Source organism: Bos grunniens, chromosome 16, assembly GCF_055505025.1.
Source record: "Bos grunniens cultivar Pamir isolate PY7600 chromosome 16, Bosgru_T2T1.0, whole genome shotgun sequence".
Classification (NCBI taxonomy): Eukaryota; Metazoa; Chordata; class Mammalia; order Artiodactyla; family Bovidae; genus Bos; species Bos grunniens.
The window spans coordinates 52,163,671-52,181,956 of record NC_141180.1 but is presented as its reverse complement, the minus strand read 5'-3'; the positions used below and the strand labels follow the sequence as shown (position 1 = coordinate 52,181,956).

At 50.9% G+C, this 18,286-nt stretch overlaps 1 protein-coding gene and 1 long non-coding RNA gene across 5 annotated transcripts in view; one reads left to right on the top strand and one right to left on the bottom strand.

Annotated features, from left to right (window-relative positions):
* Positions 1 to 13,597, top strand: part of LOC147356830 (uncharacterized) — a 32,017-nt gene extending 18,420 nt beyond the window's left edge. Inside the window, exons 4-6 of one of the 3 annotated variants that reach the window (XR_015143549.1) lie at positions 3,530 to 3,727; positions 13,012 to 13,200; positions 13,473 to 13,597. This is a non-coding gene — a long non-coding RNA (uncharacterized LOC147356830). Of the gene's footprint in view, positions 1 to 3,529; positions 3,728 to 3,898; positions 4,155 to 4,251; positions 5,050 to 13,011; positions 13,201 to 13,472 lie in introns of those variants that run through there. The other 2 variants (XR_015143548.1, XR_015143550.1) reach the window with 2 other exon arrangements.
* PYCR2 (pyrroline-5-carboxylate reductase 2) lies at positions 13,564 to 17,594 on the bottom strand. 2 transcript variants are annotated; one of them, XR_015143547.1, is made up of 7 exons: positions 17,365 to 17,594; positions 17,014 to 17,084; positions 15,773 to 15,952; positions 15,457 to 15,678; positions 15,160 to 15,252; positions 14,416 to 14,973; positions 13,564 to 14,248 (listed from the first exon to the last, which is right to left on the bottom strand). XR_015143547.1 is itself a non-coding variant. In XM_086345114.1 (7 exons), exons 1-7 carry the CDS (start codon positions 17,429 to 17,431, stop codon positions 14,083 to 14,085), a joined length of 963 nt encoding a protein of 320 aa, XP_086201240.1. In that variant the 5' UTR covers positions 17,432 to 17,594; the 3' UTR covers positions 13,564 to 14,082. The 2 variants fall into 2 exon arrangements, 1 of the variants encoding a protein (XP_086201240.1); XM_086345114.1 differs by having other exon boundaries at positions 14,810 to 14,973.
* Positions 17,595 to 18,286: the final 692 nt, after the last annotated feature.

The window sequence follows — 18,286 nt, the reverse complement described above, 5'->3', positions numbered from 1 at the left end:
GTGGGAGCACTCCCAGTGCCTGTGTGTGAGTCAACGTTGACAAAGGTTGGCCTGGGAGCTGGGTTTTGTGGCTTGAATGCAAACCAAGGGAGCCTGCAAGGGGGAGTGGACTCAGCACAGGCCTGTGCTGTGTGATCTTGGGCAGCCCAGGACCCGCTCTGGACAATGAGCGGTTAGACCTGTATAATCTTCACGTCCCTCCAGAGACTGCTTCTCAACCATGGCTGTCTCCTTCAGATCGTAATCATCCCAGATGTGCCTCTATTTTATTTCCACTCCATTGTACTGTTTCCCCTAAGAAGATCCTGAGATGTGTTAGTTCAGTGTCAGCAGCAGTTGAGTAAAACAAAAGCACCATCGGGGTATGCATGTGTGTGTGAGTGTGTGCATGGGTGTGCAATCCCCTTCCTGACCACAGCCTGACCAAGGGCAGGACCTCAGACTCTGTAATTTCACTACTGCCATAGAGCAGCTTGTGGTTCCAGGAAAACGTGTTCTTTTTTTGTTTTTTTCTGTGTTTTAGTGGGAAAACTGGTTGCTCCCGCCAGGTGGCCCTGAGGTCCCCAGAATGTGTTCAATAAGAGGTCCCTCGGGCTCCACATGGGAGCAGTTAGAGGTAGATTCCAGACATGGACAGGATGGGGAAAGAAAAGAAACCAAACTGGCCCCTTTGGAAGTGGCTCACACGCCATCTCTGGGTTGGGCTGGTGTTCCAGGTCCTGTGGTCAGTGGCTCAGTGGCTCGGTGATGCTCAGACCACCTCTGCCCCAGGCTTGGGCTCGGCCTGAGGTGGACTATGCGCTGATGGGGGTGGACACACCTGTCGAGAGCTTGCTTCCCTGTGCCCTGGCTCTGCAGCTGTCATGCCACCAGGGGGGTGGTCAGAGCCGCAGGAACCCCTTCCCACAGCTCTGGGGAGTGGCCTTCACCCCCTCTAATGAAGACACCACAGCCCCTGCTGGTGATGACCAGAAGTGCCTCCATGATTGCACTGACCTTTGTCTGAAGCAGGTCTGACTGATGCTTTAGCAGCTGGAGGTGGCCACTCCAGCCACTTTCTCCTCTTGAGCACTCTCCCATTTCCCAGAGTTCTGCGTTCAGGCACATAGCCCCCATCACCCTGGTCCCCTCTCCCTGGATTACGTGGAGCCTCCCATCATTTGCCAGCCTCAGGGCTTCTGCTTAATCCTTGTCCTACGAGCTGCCACTGCACTGCCAGAACACCCTCTCCGGCCTCCCAGGCTCTCTGGTCCTTCTCCCCTCAGCCCTTGAATCTCCACGACCCCCACACTCTGCTTGTGGTGGGGGAGCCCTCACTCCCAGCGCCTCAGAATGTGACTATGCTTGGAGACAGGTCCTTTGAACAGGGGATTATGCTGAAATGAAGCCATTAGCATGGCCCCAATCCAACCCGATGGGTGTCCTTATAAGAAGGGAAAGTATTGGGTTGGTCAAAAAGTTCCTTTGGTTTTAAAGTAAAAATAAAAGACACATTTTTCATTTTTCACCAAGAACTTTATTGAACAACTATTCACCATTATGTTCCACCTACCTTCTGCCATTTTTCAGGCAACTTCATAATTCCATCTTCTTAAAACATTTTATCTTTCTGAGCAAACAACTGTCCCAAGTGCCTTTTAAAGTATTCCAGGGAATTGACATTTTTTTCTATTAAGAGAATTTTGTAAAGATCAAAATAAATGGAAATCTGAAGGTGCAGTGTATGGTGAGTACAGCAGATGAATCAGAACTTTCCAGATAAGCTGTAACAGATTTTGCCTGGTCATCAAAGAACGTGAGGTCTTGTGTTATCCTGATGGGAGATCATGCTTTTTCTGTTGACTAATTTCTTTCTGTTAAATGCTGCTTTCAGTTGGCCTAATTGGGAGCAGTACTTGTTGGAAGTAATCATTTGGTTTTCTAGAAGGAGCTCATAAGAGGGCTCCCTTGGCAATCCCACCATATACACAACATCATCTTCTCTGGATGAAGACTGGTCTTTGGTATGGTTGGTGGTGATTCATTTTGCTTGCCCCATGATCTCTTACAGTCCACATTGTTATACAGTATCCACTTTTTCATCACCCATCACAATTTGTTTTAAAAATGGAATATTTTCACTGCATTTAAGTAGAGATTCACACACAGAAATATGGTCAAGAAGGTTTATTTCGCTTATGTGGAACCCAGACATCAAAGTGATTAACATAACCAAGCTGGTGCAACTGATTTTCAGTGCTTGACTTGGATATTTTGAGTACATCAGCTATCTCCTGCATCATATAACATTGTTGTTCTTGATGTTTCAATTGCATTGCTATCAACTTTAACTGGTCTACCTGTGGCGCATCCTCCAGCAAGAAAGCTCTAGTACGAAATTTCACAAACCCCTTTTGACATTCAATCAGTCACAGGACCTTCTTCATACGCTGCACAAACCTTTTTTTGCATTTCAGTTGTATTTTTACCTTTCCTGAAATAAAAAAGCATAATATGCTGAAAATGTTGCTTTTTTCTTCCATCTGCAATATTAAAATGGCTACACAAAAACTCCGGAGAAGGCAATGGCAATCCACTCCAGTACTCTTGCCTGGAAAATCCCATGGACAGAGGAGCCTGGTAGGCTGCAGACCATGAGGTCGCTAAGAGTCGGACATGACTGAGCGACTTCACTTTCCCTTTTCACTTTCATGCATTGGAGAAGGAAATGGCAACCCACTTCAGTGTTCTTGCCTGGAGAATCCCAGGGACGGGGGAGCCTGGTGGGCTGCCGTCTATGGGGTCGCACAGAGTCGGACATGACTGAAGCGACTTGCTGCTGCTGCTGCTGCTGCTAAGTCGCTTCAGTCGTGTCCGACTCTGTGCGACCCCATGGACGGCAGCCCACCGGGCTCCTCCGTCCATAGGATTAGCAGCAGTCAATTTTTTTGACTCATCAATTTTTTTTTTTTTTAATGCATACTGGTAGGACAACTGTCACAATACAATGTTACAAAATTGTTTCAAAAGAAGTTAAAGACAACCAAGTGCTACTAGGGGCTTCCCAGCTGGCGCTAGTGGTAAAGAACCCGTTTGCCAATACAGTTTGCCAATAGACATAAGAGTCGCAGGTTCGATCCCTGGGTCAGGAAGATCCCCCTGGAGAAGGGCATGGCAACCCACCCAGTGTTCTTGCCTGCAGAATCCCATGGACAGAGAGCCTGGCGGGCTACAGTCCATGGTGTCGCAAAGAGTTGGACACGACTGAAGCGACTTGGCATGCACACAAGCGCTATTACAGCCATCTCACAAGAAAACAATGAACGAATATTTTAGCCACCACAGGACACTGATGCAGAGAAGGCCCTGTGAGGACACAGCAAGAAGGCAAATGTCTACCTGCCTAGGAAAAAACAGACCTTGCTGACACCGCAAATTGGAGCTTCCAGCCTCCAAAATTATGAGACAATAAACACCTTTTGCTTAAGCCATCCAGTCTGCAGTGGTTAGAGTGGCCCTAGCAAGCTAATATTTTGCTTTTCTCACACAGGTGCGCACAAAGCTCCAACTCTGTTTAGCTCTGATGTATGGCACTGGGTTGCAAATCCATATCTGGTTCTAGAAGCTTCTTCTGAGGTTGCTCTTCAGAGGTCTCCACCTCACCCTTGCCTCACCCCAAGTGGAACTCCTGACAGCAGAGAGGGGTGAACACAGGCTCTGGCCTCTACTGCAGCCCTAGGGCAAACAGGTGAGCCTCGATTTCCTCCTTGTAAAAGTGGGGATCAGAATGCCCACTCAACAGAGGTGCATGCAACGATCTGGGAAGAATTGTGTAAAGGCCTAGCCCTGGGTTTGACCCTTACTTGGGACTCAACAAATGCAGCTGTTGTTTTTATTATTTCTCTTAAACCTGACCCAGTTTTTCCCAGGTCAGTTCCTAGAGCCACCAAGCCGGGAGTCTTGGAGGGGCCTCCACACCCTCTCCCGCCACGTGCCTCCCCCACTCCTGGAGCTGACCTGTGTTTGCTTCATTAGCTCAACAATCCTTATCCAGCACCTACTAAACAACAGCCATTATGCTCTCCTCATTGAACAGGCTGCCTGGAGGAAGCCTGTGGGCGGGAAGGAGCTTCAGCTTATCTGCACCTTCATTAAACAAATTGATTTTTAAACAATCAGCTACTGGAGAAGGGGGTGTGTTGAGGGAAGTGAGGGAGGGATCCTTAAGCCGGTGGATCACCCTCTTCAGCTGGTCTCTCGTCTTTTCCCCAGATAGCGGCAAGACTCAAGTTACAGTTCCCGGAGGCTTCCAGAATTTCCTTTCTTTAGCAAACATAGACCTGATCCCTTCCTGCTTAAAATCTCCCCGGCTGCTCCTGCTTTCAGTGGGCCCGAGTCTACACAGAGCAGCGCATAGACGGTCTCCCGCCTGTCGTCCAGTCCTGCACCCTTCACACTTGCCAAGTGAGAGTCGCTGGGCCTCTGTCCACCTCCAGACCTGGACACAGGCAGTGCTTGTCACCCCGGTGTCACTCCTTAGTCCACTTTTGCTTGTAGCCACCTCTGTCTGGAGAACTCCTGTTATCCTTCAAGAACCATCGCCAACATCCCTTCCTTCATCAGATTTCCAAACACCTCTCTGCTCCCAGGGTGCTTCACTGCCCCCATCAGAGCATTTATCACCTTGTAATCTGGAGTTTGCAGTGACTTATTTGTGTCTATTTCCCTGCTAGATCAGGAACCCCATCAGGGCAGGAAGAGACCAGGTCTGATAACATTTGCTGCTCCGGGGCTGGGCACACAGTGGTGCCCCTGGTGAGCAGACTGAATGAAGGAATGGCAGAAAGAAGCAGGTGGTTCGAACTAAGCCAGGTGCCTCGTGCGCCTCCTCCCACTGAATCCTCACACAGCTGAGGAGGCACAGGGTAACAGGAGAGCCAGCCACCCTCTCTGCCCTGCGTGGCTTGGGATACTGACACCAAACCACAGAGCGTCCCGTACCTGAACAATTTGCGTTTTCTGGGTCCACAATGAGCTCTACATGAACATACATTGACTGGTCATCACGCAGGTATTCTTGTCTGGTCTTCATCTTTTTTCTGGTCTATCTCCATGGATACCTGGGAATGTTGGCTGTGACCACAGTCAGCTCAATTCAACAACTGTTTCTCAAGTCCTGGGCAGTGGCTCCCACACTGCTGAGGCTTGGAATCGCTGATTCTGAGGTTTTAAGTTGGAGATGAGGATCTGCCACATTTACAGAAGTGGAAAAGACAAGGAGAAGCCATTTCCAGTGGCGGAGATAGGGTGAGCACAGTGAGGGGCATATGGGGAAGGATAGGTCTGGGGCCCAGATTTTCGAGAGTCAAGGGTAACAAGATTGGAAATGAAAATGCTAGTTTCCTCTACATTTCCCTTAGTTTACAAAAAGGCAGGTGACAGGCTGGTTTGAGAACCAGGTCTGGAGCTAGTGGTGCCCAGGGAACAGGGACCATGCGCACACTTGGGCCTGAGCTCCACCAGGCCCTGGCTCTGGATCTGTCCTGCTTAATTTCCCTGAGTTTCAGATTCCTGCATGATTGTAGTAAAAATAACAGCAAACTCCAGTCATTAGCTCTCACCTCCTGCCAGACACCAAGCCCAGCCCTTTATCTCATCTAATCCTCATCTCAACCCTCCCAGGTGGGGACTGTTATCATCCTTATGCAGCAGATAGGAGCCTGGAAGGTAAGTAACTTGCCCAAGGCCACAGGACCACTGAATAATCTGACTCTCAAAGCCACTTTTTTCTCCCCAGTTTTATTGAGATATAATTGACATAGAGCACTGCGTAAGTTTAAGGTGAACAATATAATGATTTGACTTACATACATCATGAAATGGGCTTCCCAGGTGGCACAGTGGTAAAGAATCCACCTGCCAATGCAGGAGATGCAAGAAATGCTGATTCAATCCCTAGGCCAAGATGATCCCCTGAAGCAGGAAACAGCAACCTGCTTCAGTATTATCGCCTGAAAAAAATTCCATGGACAGAGGAGCCTGGCAGTTTACAGCCCATGGGGTCCCAAAGAGTTGGACACGACTGAGCGACTGAGCGAAGCACACATCATGAAATAGGCTTAGTGAACACCCATCATCTCATAAGATATTAAAGAAATAGGGAAACATTTTTCCCTTGTGATGATAACTCTTAGGACTCTCTTAACTTTCATTTATAATGGTACAGCAGTGTTAATTACCTTCATCATGTTGTACACTACATCCCGTTGTTCAGTCGCTAAGTCGTTTCCGACTCTTCGTGACCCCATGAACCGCAGCATGCTAAGCTTCCCTGTTCTTCACCATCTCCCAGAGTTTGCTCAAACTCATGTCCATTGAGTCAGTGATACTATCCAACCGTCTCATCCTCTGTCATCTCCTTCTTCTCTTGCCCTCAATTTTCTCCAGCATTATGGTATTTTCCAATGAGTTGGCTTTTTACATCAGGCGGCCAAGTACTTATTTATTCAAGGCTTCTTCTTAAGCAAGACTGTTGTGTATGGTGTGTATTGACTGAGATGACCTCTGAGAAGCCTGCATCCTGGGGCCCTTGAGAAAGTGCCTGGGACGCCCAGGGGAGGAACCCAGGTGTGGGCATCCAGGTTTCTCGCTTTTCCCACCAGGGAAGATGATGCTGAGGGGAAGAGGGCTAAGGCTGCCCAGCAGAAGATGCAGGTGCTTCCCTCCGTACCAATACTAAGCTGCTTTGTTACGTGAATACATGCAATCATATACTGCAGCCAGCACGCAACGCACCAAGCTGAATCCGTGCCTATGACCGGTTTTTCCCCAGGGCACAGGCGCTCCGGCTTTTACAGCAGGAGTCACACAGCCTGGGTGCTCAGCGGCTGGCGTCTGGCGCCCTCTAGTGGCGCTGGGAGCCTTTCCTAGGCAGCTGAGCGGTCGGGATGGGTCTGGGCAGCCAGGACAAGCTTCCTCCTGGGCCTACCTTGTAAAGGGTATCTTTAGGAGCCACCTACCTACTGTTGCTGAGAACCCGTCTGTGAAATGAGTGGGGGAAAACTGGAAAGAGGACTTGGAATCCAATAGCTGCAATTCTGGCCTCGGATCCTCCCCGTTGCCTTAGCTCTTCCTGTTTGAGATGGGGGTGCCCATAACCTCCCCACCGCCTCTCAAGATCCTGTGAGAATCCTATTGGACATGATGGGTGACAGCACCTTGCCAGCTCAATAGCACCACTAACAAGCAAAGTAGTGTGTTCATAAGTGAAGTACGAACAGAGTGGGGTCCAGGATGCTAAGGACCCGTGAAGGGCTGGGAGCAGGGGAAGGAGATGGGGCAGAAGAGCCAGGGGGACGGGAGGCATCTGCAGGAGAGGAGGTGGTGTGAACAGGGGGGTATGGCGGGGCTTCCTGGGGACAGGCCCACGTGTGTTGGGCAAGGGGAGCCTTCTGGGGGAGAGGTGGGCAATGGCTTTGGAAAAGGAAGCCATAAATAATTAATTGCTCATTTCCTTTCTCTTAATTCAAAATGACAGATTAGTTTCCATACTAAAATGAAAAATTAAAATGTTTACTTCTCTGAGAGGGTCTCCCAATGGCTTGGTACCCTCAAAACAAGATCTTCATCCCCAGTGAAGGCTGTAATGAGGCCAGTCCTGACCCTGCTGTGTTCTGGGTTCCTTTCCCAGGCACCTGCCAGGGACCCCTACACTTTATCCCCTGCCTGCATCCCTACCCAGCCTAGTTTTCTGGTCATTCCTTGTGTTCCGGCAGGAAGACCCCTCATCTAGGTCAGTCAGTGAGGGCAGCCGTGCTCGGCTGAGGCAGGACAGTTCAGTGTTTCAGAAAAAGGATCTTGGTTTCTAGCATCCAGGCTTTTCCCTTCATTGGCTTTGTTCATACCAGCTCTAAACCTCAGTGTTACCATAAATAAGATGGGGAAATAGTAACTACATCATAATTATTCATTTAAAGATTAAATGAGATCACTTGCATTGCACATATAATAGAGTGCCTGGTACTTAGGAAGAAAATATGTTAGTTTATTAAGGAAGTTTCTGTTTTAGGTTATAAATAAAATGCTGCTTGACAAGAAATGTTGACCAGGCTTCCCTTCTCAGGAAAGGGGAAACCTTGCCTTGTGGGGTTGCAGAAAGGGGCAAGGGGGGAGGGAGAGGAGGACGTTGGGGGTGAGAGGTGGGGGCAGGACACAGACCTCCATGTCAGGGCAATGCTGTCATCTGCCAAGGTGCCACCGGGCTGTGCTGTGACTCAGGCTTCACTAAGGCTTTACCTGAAGCAGAGACCACCCTGGGAGAAGCACAGACCATTAGTGTTATTTTTCCATTTTAATGGATAATAATCAATTGAAATCAAAGCAGATGAATGACTTGCATGAGGTCATCTGGCCAGTGAAGATTAGAACCCAGACCTTTGATTCAGGGTGACTGGAAACTGAGAGGTGCAGAGGTTTCTCAGCATCTCCAGGTCACCGCTACTGACATACCTCGATTGATAAGAAAAGTCTCTGATGTCTCATCAAAAGTATTACTGCTGCAGCCCACCGAGTGCATTTCTGGTTTTATTTTCAAGGAAGAGAGCATTTATCCACGTAGAAAGTGTGTTAGTCTCTCAGTCGTGCCCGACCGACTCTTTGCGACCCCGTGGACTGTAGCCTGCCAAGCTCCTCTGTCCATGGAGTTCTCCAGCAAGAATACTGGAGTGGGTTGCCATTCCCTTCTCCAGGCAATCTTCCTGACCCAGGGATCAAACAAATGTCACTTGCGTCTTCTGTATTGCAGGAGGACTCTTTACTGTCTAAGCCACCAGGGAAGTCCTATTGAAAACTGTTAGGAAATTGATTTCCATTCCTGTCCCTTTTTACTTAAGCATTCCTGAGGTGCTTCCCTCTTACCTAAAGGACTCCAAAGCCATATGAAATGGCTGATACCTTTGAGGTGTCCTCATGCTGAAAAAGCTCTCAGGTAGCCCTGGGGGAGGGACAGGGTGCACTAACTAAGGTGGCCTCAAGACAGAGTGGCGAGGATAGAAATTCACTGTGTCCCTCACATCCCAGCCAATCAGGCATGAGAGGAGCATCTCACATGTGCTCAGTAAACACTCACTGATTGAATAAGAGGAAGTGGTAGCCCAACAAACAGTGGATTACCAGATCCAGAGACAGGCTGTGAGCTGCATGGGGCTTTCACCTCAGTAAACCAGATGCCTCAGGAGGCACAGCAAGAAATAGCCCAAACTGACATTAAAAAAAAAAAAAAAAATATATATATATATATATATAATTATTGAAGTATAGTTGACATATAGTGTTTTAGGTGCACAGCAAGGTGATTCAGTTATACATACACATGTATATTATTTTAAAAATTATTTTCCATTGTAAGTTATTAAAAGATATTGACTATGTTCCCTATGCTATACAGCCGAAACTGACATTTAAGCAGGAGAGATGTCGTTCATTCATTATGACTGCAGGCATTCATTCAGCTGCGTTTACTGAATGTCAAGCTCTAGGACCAGGAGGGATAGTCTACAGCCCAGCCCGTCCCCGACCGCTGGAAGCACCCAAACTGGTGGGGGAACCAGACAGGAAAACAGATGATTATCACGCGACGGACGTGGTGTCATTAGAGAGGAGTCAGTGGTTTCACAGGAGCCTAGAGCCAGGCTCCAGCCCATCCTGAGGGCTCGAGACCCAGAAGGTGGGCTGAGGTGGAAGAAAGAGACTGATGCCCAGAAGACCCATCTGTCTACCTTTGCCAAGGAGGACATGCTCATGCCCAGAGTGTTCCTGGATGCAGTTCAAGACGAGAGTGGGGCACTCCGATAGTGCCAGCCCTGACTGACCACCTCAAGGAGATGTGTCATGCTAGAGCACTGCACAGCCGGGGCAGCCTGGCAGCCCCTGAAGGTTTGCAGGATGTATTTGGTGACTAGGTGACACTTTCATACGATTCCTAAATCAGTACAGTACAGAAAGGATTATAATGAGATATCTTACTCCCGCACCTGCCCCCATCTGCTTCCTTCCCTCTGTCCCCCAGTACCTTGCTTCTTGGTGTCTGTGTAGCCTTTGAGGGTTTCCTCACCCAATTTTGTATCCCCACTTTCATTTTTAAAATTTATTTATCTATTTGGTTGTACCAGTCTTAGTTGCAGCATGCAAACTCTTAGTTATGGTACATGGGATCTAATTCCCTGAACAGGGATCAAATCCAGCCTCCTGCATTGGGAGCTCAGAGGCTTAGCCACTGGACCACCAGCAAAGTTCCCTCCCCATCTCTTACGTAAAGGTAGCACACCATCCACTCAGGGTTAGACCTTGAAAAGGTGCATTTTATTTTCAGAACACTCCTGATCTCACATTGACACGATATCCATTCTGCCTACGTTCTGGTTTATTGGTGAAAGCAAGCACAGGTTAAGGCTTTAAGAACTTAGATACAGAGGAAGGCCTGTCTACACCACGGGAACGCTGAGGGAAGAGGCCCAGGCAGGCTCTCCTGTGTGCCTGCCCAGAGAGTTGCTTAGTAACTGATGGTCACATGAGAACAAGGATGAAGGAGGGTATGTTTGTGTCCCACAAATGGCCTGCTGGTGGGGATTGGTGAAAACATTTTTCAGTCTTTCTTTTTTTTTCAGTTTTCAGTCTTTCAACCATGGAGATCCTGTCTGCTTATCGTAAGCAACAATCTAAAGCAAAATAAAGAAAGAAATTAAGCAAGAAAGTAACCTCAATCCCACTTCCCCAAAGTAACTATTGCTAACATCTGGGCCAGAGGTTCATGCCCCCATTTCACAGGAGAGCAAAACTGAGGCAATGGATGCAGGAGTGCTGGGGGTTGGTGTCCTGAGAGAAGCCAGTTATGAAATGGGGTTGCACCCGCTCTAGGCCTGGCTGCTCCCATAGTTGGGGGAACAGGGAGGGCTTGGTGAGGGGAGAGGGTTGGTTGGCCCCTTCCTCACTCTTTACCTGTCTCCGTGCTGCCTCTTCCTCTGCCTTCTCATGTTTTCCACTTCTCCTTCCTGTGTCCACACCTGTCCTCGGCCCTTGTGCAATTCAGAACAAGAACTGAGTCTCACTGACTAGGGCACACCCCGGCCTCGCAGGGCACTCGGCACAGAGGGCGTTCAGCACGCTTCTTGAAAGGCTGCGCTGACCTCCAACACCAGCTCTTGCTCCTAAAAGGTTTGCAGGGGGCATCTGGGTGTTCTCCTGGTGGCTCAGGCCACACGCTCCGGACCTTCTGGCCAGGGTGTCCACTGGGAGCTGCCGGCCCTGGCTCTGCCTGCCTGCGTCTCCGGCCCCTGGACAGTCAGCCCTGTAAGAAGGCGGGCAACTGAGGTGGCAGGTCTGAGGCCCTGTGGAAAGGTGACTGGAACTGTTTCCCTAGAGAGGCCCTCTTTACTCATGCCCTGGAGGACTGGGGCCACAGACATCCTGAGTGAAACCTAGTCCTGACCGTACATACCTGGTCAAAGATCAGAAGCAAAGGGCAGGGGGTTCCTGAGCAGGTGAGGACTCACCTGAGCCAGGTGGACTCATACCAGGCATGACTGGGGCCTGGCGGTTAGGAGGTCCTCAGTAAATGTATGTTGGTGGATTTAGGCCTGGGAGGGGGGTGACCCTGCAGGGGGTGGAGGAGATGAGGGGACAGTATCCTGTCACCTAAGACAGCTTGTCAGCAGGCTTGGTGCAGAAAGGACAGAATTTGGTATCAGACATGGATTTGAGTCCTAGTACCACTTCCTAGCTAATTAAACTAGGGAAACATATTTCCTTTTTTTAAAGCTTTATGAAGTATAACTTACATACCATAAAATTCATCACTTTAAGTGTACAATTTGACAACAATGTACAGGTCTTTGCAACCATCTCCATAATCTGATTTTGCCTGCATTCTTAGTTGGTTCAGTTGTGTCTGACCCTTTGCGATCCCATGGACTGTGGCCCTCCAGGCTCCTCTGTCCATGGGACTTCCCAGGCAAGAATACTGGAGTGGGTTGCCATGCTCTCCTCCAGGGGATCTTTCCCACCCAGGGATTGAACCTGTGTCTCCTGCATTGGCAGGTGGATTCTTTACCACTGAGCCACCTGGGAAGGCCTGTAGCATATGTATTTCTCATTTATTATTGAATAATACCCATTGTGTGTATTACAGTTTATCCTTTCATCGGTTTTTCAACATTTGGGTTATTTTCGATTCTTGGCTGTTTTGAGTAATGCTGCCATAATATCCATGTGTAAGTTTTTGTGTGGATATATTTTCTTCTCTCAGATTGATACCTACAAGTGGAATTGCCTGGCCACTCTGTTTAACTTTTTGAGAAACTACCAAACTGTCTTCCAAAGTTGCTGCACCATTTTACATCCCCACCAGAGATACACAAGAGTTCTAACTTCTCCATATCCTTGACAACATTTGTCATTATCCTTTTTAATGAAGCGCCACACTAGTGGGTGTGAAGTGTTATCTCACTGGGCTTTGATTGAAAATGGTAACCCACTCCAGTATGCTTGTCTATGGACAGAGGAGTATGGTGGGCTACAATCCATGGGGTCACAGAGTTGAGCATGACTGAGCAATTAACACTTGACTTTCATAACTAATGGGGTTGAGCATCTCTTCACGCACTTATTTGCCATCTGTAAATCTTCCTTGGTGAGATGTCTATTAACATCTTTAGGGGCCACTTATTTAACCTCTTACTCTTAAAAAAGTCTAGCACCTAAAGCCATGAAACTTTATGTAGAGGGTTTGCAAAGGGGCTGCTGTATAATGAGGCGCTTAAAGATGAGTTTTCAGTATTGTTGTACTTGTCACTTTGGCCCCATGGGCTCACGGGTTTGGAGTTGGAGCCCAGCTGCCCTCCCTCTTCACTGGAGGGTGAAGGACGAGCTCCACCAGCACCAGGGTCCACATGTTCTAGATGTTTCTACTGAGCCATTCCACACAGTCTCATTTCATACTCACCAGAACCTTTTGAAGGATGACCTCTGTATTTACAGGGATGAAATCCTGTGGTCAGAGATACTCAGTAACTTCTCCGTGGTCACCTAGTTAAAACTGGTGGAAATTAAGACGTGAACTCAGAGCTGCTGCTGAAGCCAAAGCCACAGGCAGGTGCTGCTGGGGAAGAGCACCAGGCATACAGCCTGCACAGGGAAACCACAGGACTGACCAGCAACTCAACTGGGGTAAGTCGCTCATCTCCTCTAGCCTCAGCATCTTCTATAAAGTGAGGAAAAGAATAGTTCCTCCCTCGGAGGGCACGTGTCTGGATCTGATGCAGTGCTTGGCCCACCGCAAGGCAGGCAGCTTCCTCCTGTCTGGGATGCCGCCCACTCCCCACCCCCAGAGTGGGGATGAGCATTGGCCCACCTGACCTGGGGCTGGGCTGGAGCAGAGTGTCATTCAGCTGTCAGGGCCTGGCCCCTTATTTCTTCTCATCCCTACTTCCTGCCTATAGATAGTGCCCTCCTGCTGAAGCCAGGAACACCTGGCAAGGAACTCAAGTTCTCTAAGATGATGATTTGAGATTAAGCATAAGAAAAGCAAGGTAATAAAAAATAAAACTTTATTAAAGCAGCCAAACTTAGCAACATTGAATAACACATTTTCAATGGTATACCTGTGAAGCAAGAGTTCAATATAACACAGTCTAAGATGTGCATTTCTGATTGTGATAATTCTAAGTCACTCACTTCTTTTCCTTTTACCAATTCAAAAAGTCCTTGTCATGTTTCGTACACCTTGACTCAGCAACAAACTGACCCTGCTGTGGGCTCCAGTGGGAGGACCCCAGTTGAAGGGGTCATCCACTGAAGGTCACCAGGCCTGCCTACGCAGCTGGGCCTCTGAATGGAGTCCCAGCCGCCCTCTCCTGCAACTGTGTGAGGTCTGCAGGGCTGCATCTGGTTTCCAGCCACCCCTCAGAGCATCTTCTAACACGAGACAGGAGGGGAAACCAGCGCTGCTGGGTCTAACAGACGGAAGGAGGTTTATCATGAGGACCTGAAGCTGATTGAGCCCCCGCAGCCGAGGGCTCTGGACACAGGGGAGAGCAGACCCAGGCTGCCTTAGTCCTTCTTGCCTCCTGGGACTGGGCTTCTCGTGAGGAGCTTCCCTGAGCTGGTTGGGGTCAGTGTGGTCACTGTGGGGGATTCCAGCTTCACTCTGTCCAGGAGGGTCTTCTTGAGGGCAGCTGGGGAGATCTTCTCTTGGTCAGCCATGGACTGCAGCTCTCTGCAGGCAAAACCCCAAGAGGTTGAAGGAGCTAGAGCTAGATACACAAGGTCTCCCCATCCACTTAACCCCAACCCTTGTTGACTTGATACCACCCGAACTTAGAACCCCAAACCAAACACTCCCCGAAACGTCTCAGAAGTGCTATTTAACTAAGTATGGCTTACTACATGGATGCAGAGCTTCAAGTGGTATCTGTGATCAGCTAGGGAGAGAGAGAGTGGGGAAAAAAAAATCACAGAATTGGGGGTCAAAGACTTGAAGTCTAATCCTACCTCCATCACTTACTAGCTGTTTGACTTTGGGAAAGCTGTTATCTCTAAACCTCAACTTCCTCATCTGGAAATCAAAGTTAAACCTCAGTTATCAGAACTGTGTAAGAATTACATGAAGTAAGGCCTGCAAACCCTTAAGCTAACAGAGTCTAATAAGTGGGTTATTAACAGAGCAGACTCCAGCACTGCTAATGGGACCACAGAAGGCAGATCGTGTAAGACACTGACAGCCCACACGGGGCTGGCTCCAAGTGGAGGGCCTGGGTGGAAAAGGAGAGCGACCCACCGTGTTCGGATACAGGAGGCCTCAACCGCATTGATGAGCAGGGAGCGGAAGCCCCCGCTCTCTAGGAAGTGCAGGGCGTGGATGGTGGCCCCCCCAGGGGAGCACACGTTGTCCTTGAGCTGGCCGGGATGCTGTTCTGAGTCCAGCAGCATCTTGGCAGCTCCCTAGGGCAGGAAGGGCCATTAGAGGAGAAAATTGCAGGTGCCCCTTGGGATGAGCTTCTCCAAACCCACTCCTCCCCAATCCCTACCCCAGCTTCCCCACCAAGCCCTGCCCTGGCTCAGAGAGCCCTAAGAATCCCATCCCATCCCCACACCGGGGTCCAGAACACGCAGGGAGAAGATACTAACCAGCAAGGCCTGGGCCCCCAGTCGGACGGCCAGGCGCCGTGGCAGGCCCATCTTCACCCCACCGTCAGCCAACGCGTCCAGGGCCATGAACGCCTGTGAAGACACTCACTGAGCCCCGGGGCTGCAGGTACTCAGGGGCACACACTAGGGTCTTTTCCTGACAACTAGCTCCAAGGGTCAACCTCCTCCACCAGACAGCCTCGCCCAAGAGGTGGGCGACACCCCCAGCCCAGGCTTGCCTGCCAGCCCATCTTGCATCCCAGGGTCCCCAGAGGGCTGAGTATATGAGGGCCTCACATAGGCAGGCCCGCTGCCGCTGAGCCCTGTGACGGCGTCGATCAGGTCCTCCTCCACCTCCGTGCAGAAGCCCACGCTGCTCATGAGCTGCTCCAGGAGCTGCCCGTCCTCCACCAAGGCGTGGGTGCCTGTGGCATACACTGTTGCGCCCTCCCGCACCAACACAGGTGTGTTGGTCATGCAGCGGATCACCTTGGGTGCCGGCTGGAACGCCATCAGCTTCTGGGGTGAAGGCAGAGGGCCGAGTGAACTGCCAGTCCCACCAGCACCCACCCCCTCCTCCCACCAACAGGGGCGCCGGGGCTGAGATGGACACCTTTTCCACAGAGCTGATGGTGACGCCAGCCGCACAGGACACCACGATGTGCCTGGCCTGGACGTCGGCCCCGATCTCGTCCAGGATAAAGGGGATGATGTGTGGCTTCACGGCCAGGAACAGGACGTCACTGTGCCTGACCGTCTCCTTGTTGCTCCGGGTCAGGTTCACACCCATCTTCTGCAGGAGGAGACCACCAGGCTCACACTCTGTGGCAGCCTCATGAGCCCTGGCCCTCTCAAGGAGCAGCTGAACCCCTCCAAGCTCACGTGGCCAAGGGCAGCCTGGAATTCCCTGCCCTGTTCCCCTCAGAGTTTGCCCCTACCCCCATTGCCTCGAAGTTTTCCAGTGTTGCTACTGGGCAAGTGAGTGCTGGACATGGACAAGCTTCCCATGGCAAACAGGAAATCGCTGTCCCCCATCCCCACCAGTTCTCTGGCACCCAAGGCACCCCTCTGCCAGGTGAGACGTCTCCATGGTTGAAAAATGGCACAGGTAAAGGGAAAGGTGAAATGCTGGTGCCCAATGGTCAGAAGCAGGGCTCTATCCCAAGCCTGGACACTTGTTCATCAGGGTGCCTGGTCTCTGTGTGGTCCAGGGGTGGAATGGAGGACACCCCTCTAAGACTTCACACTAAGAAACAAGGCCCTCCGGTGATGACAACCCCTGCCATCCCAGGCCCAGACACTGCCTGTTACCTGCCGCCTGCCTCGTTAGCCATCCTCTCCCACACTGCTCAGGTTCTGGGTGAAGACTTGGGATATTCTTTGTTTAGAAAGAGGAAAAACTAACTTGCCAGGTTCTTTCCCAACATGCTCATTTACGCCTCAGAATAGCTCAGCAAAGTGACTACTGTGGGCTTCATTTTATAAATGCGGAAACTGAGGCTCAGAGCACCTAAGTACCTTAACTGCTTAAGCTAAGTACCTCAGCTAAGTACCTTAACTGAGCTAGTGGATGAAGCAAAGTGAGTATTTTATTGGGTACCTACTATGTGCTAGGTGCTTTTCACACATCAAAATCTCAACTAACCTTGTGTCTGGATTGGAACCCAAGTCGACCAACCCCAGTCGTGCCTGGCTGCTCGCACAACCCTGAGCTCCCCCAGGAAAGATGCAGGATAGTGATGCTCCTGGTGGGAAGGTCAGCGCCGGCCACGGAACAGCACAGGGGTTCAGCTCATCAGGCCACCCTTCTCCTGGGTCTCCACCCCCTTCCCCAAACCCTCATGCCCCACCTACCCTGAGAGCGGACACCGTGGGCAGGTCCATTTCCGGGGAGCTGGCTATTATTTTGTGAGCCGACAGGATGCCTACAGAAGACAGGGCTTTTCAACTGGGGCTCATGGCCCACCCGGTTCCCATGTTTTCCCTGGGAGAGCAGAGTCAAAACCCACGCCACTCCGACCGTTATGGAGACGGTCGCTGGTGACCCCCTACCCCTTAATCCCTTATTAGGGATTTAGGAATCCTTAATTCCCTAGCAGACGCAAGTTCCCCTTTCTTCATTCCCTCACGTTCGTGCGGCGGAGGGCGGTCACAAGCTAAGCTGTGGACCTTCCGCGCACCCGCCTCCCGCCTTCAGGCGCTTACCTGCGGCCGTGAAGCCTCGCGCCAAGGCGCAGGCCAGCTGGCCGGCGCCGATGAAACCCACGCTCATGGTTATCCGGGCTCCGCGTCTGCCCGGCCGCCGCAGGAGTCCGCTCAGAGGGGCCCTGAGAAAAACGTGGAGAACAGAGAGCGTAGTCGGCTCGGCGACGAGGAGCCGGATCCCACGAAACGCTCGCAGCTTCCGGCATCTATTCCACAACCCCGCCTCTCTCACGCTCACCTACGACGCCGCAGGGTTCCAAACGGCCCCGCCCTGCCAGGGGGACCAATCCGCGGCCGGGACGGGGACTTGTGCACGCCTTCTGACACGGGATTAGTGGGCGGAAGCTCCGCCCAGCGCGCGAAGCGCGGATCTAAGCGTCGCGGACGCCCCCGCCCTGGGTGTCCCCGGAGCCCCGCCCCCACCTCCGGGCGGAGATTGCCGTTGGCACCCGTGCACGGCCCTAGGCTGAGGCCGGCGGCGAGGTCTGGCTTATACTATTTCTGGCGCTGTCCGCCAGCCGCCTTTCGAAGGCTAGAGAAACTCTCCAGGTTGCTGATTTGAGGGGACGAATGTGACGCTCCCGGTGAGGCTTTAGACTGGAGCGTGGAGGCCCGTGGGCTACAAACCAGGCTTCTCGGTGCAGCCGGGGATTATCTAGGTTGGAGCTGGGAGTTCCCCTGCTACCGCCCTCACCGTCTCGGCACGCGCGGGGAGGCGGTGGGGAAGCCCTGGTTATTTACTTGAACTTACCTGAGTCTGAGTGAACTCCGGGAGTTGGTGATGGATAGGGAGGACTGGCGTGCTGCGATTCATGGGGTCGCAAAGAGTCGGACACGACTGAGCGACTGATCTGATATGACATGGTTTACGCGATTGGTCTTTCTTAACTAGGATTGCAAACAGAACCAGTTCCTCTGTTTA